This window comes from Acanthisitta chloris, unplaced genomic scaffold, assembly GCF_000695815.1.
Source record: "Acanthisitta chloris isolate BGI_N310 unplaced genomic scaffold, ASM69581v1 scaffold21508, whole genome shotgun sequence".
NCBI lineage: Eukaryota > Metazoa > Chordata > Aves > Passeriformes > Acanthisittidae > Acanthisitta > Acanthisitta chloris.
Genome location: NW_008686785.1, coordinates 46547 through 47602, shown reverse-complemented (window position 1 = coordinate 47602; position 1056 = coordinate 46547). Strand labels below are relative to the sequence as shown.

Sequence of the window (1056 nt, the reverse complement as noted above, 5' to 3'; positions counted from 1 at the left end):
GAAAGAGTCTTCTGGTAAGAAAGATGTTCATGTAAACCTTGATGTTTCTGTGAAACTCGTATTGTTTTATACTAGAGGAGAATAAGCAGGAAAAGTATGATACGGTAGAAAGAAAATGGGGAGTTGTGCCTGGCGCTAGGCTTTTCCTCACTGCCTAAGTGCTGCTAATGCTTTCACTGTCACACACAAACGAGCAGCCCTGAGTGTTTGTGGAGGCCCCACGAGAGCAATGCAGTAAGTGCAGTACAGTTGTCCACAAAAAATGTGCCTGACTTGTGGTTTGTGCTGCGTTTGGCAGTTATGAGCAGCTGGAATCCTGCGCTCTGCTGTCTGTGGAACATCACTACTTACCTCTTTACGCTCCCGATAGGTCATTGATCCTTCCCATCCTCTGACCCCACCAGAGGAAGTTTGATGGAATTTCCTCAGCACTGGCTTTTGAAACATGCTTTCCTACTGCCATGGAATCTGAGCTGTCTCGGGATAGGCTCCTCCATCCCCTTGCCCTTGAAAAGCAAAAGCAACAGAAACCTTAGCAAGTATTTATTAGAAATGCCAGGGAACAAAGTGCTTTCAGTCTGGAACAACACACTTCAAACAAGATCTAATACCTGTTTATTTGCTCAATTGTTTCTCATTGAAGGACATAAATCTTGACAAACTGAAAAAACATACAGCATTCTTTGCATAGCTGAAGAGAATTTGGATTTTGGCCTGACTCCAAGCATTGTGACCTGGTTACTGCAGAGTGCTGTGAGCTTGTGACCAGCACCTCTACTTGTTAGCCAAGCCAGCCACAACACATATCAGGGCTGGTAGCTTGGGGCTGTGTCAGACATGTGGAGATGAACCTGTGTCAGGGCTGCATGAGAGGCTCAAGGCACAGTCCACACTGGAGTCCCAGGAGGCTCAGCAGAGAGGCAGGTTTTAAACACCTATTTCACATATGCTTTCAAAATTCAGCCAAAGAAACTGGACAGTCCCTTCAAATGTGAAGTGGGAATTGTAGGGGAGAGCTGGCCTAGAAATTGTCCATTCAATCCCCAATGTGAAGTG

General features: G+C 45.7%; 1 protein-coding gene across 1 annotated transcript in view; it reads left to right on the top strand.

Moving 5' to 3' along the window:
• Positions 1 to 1056, top strand: part of PREX1 (phosphatidylinositol-3,4,5-trisphosphate-dependent Rac exchange factor 1) — a gene marked incomplete at its 5' end in the record, with an annotated part of 69424 nt that overhangs the window by 40320 nt on the left and 28048 nt on the right. Inside the window, 1 exon segment of the mRNA XM_009080335.1 lies at positions 1 to 31. This exon segment is cut by the window's left edge and continues 121 nt beyond it. Coding sequence (XP_009078583.1) covers positions 1 to 31 — 31 coding nt within the window.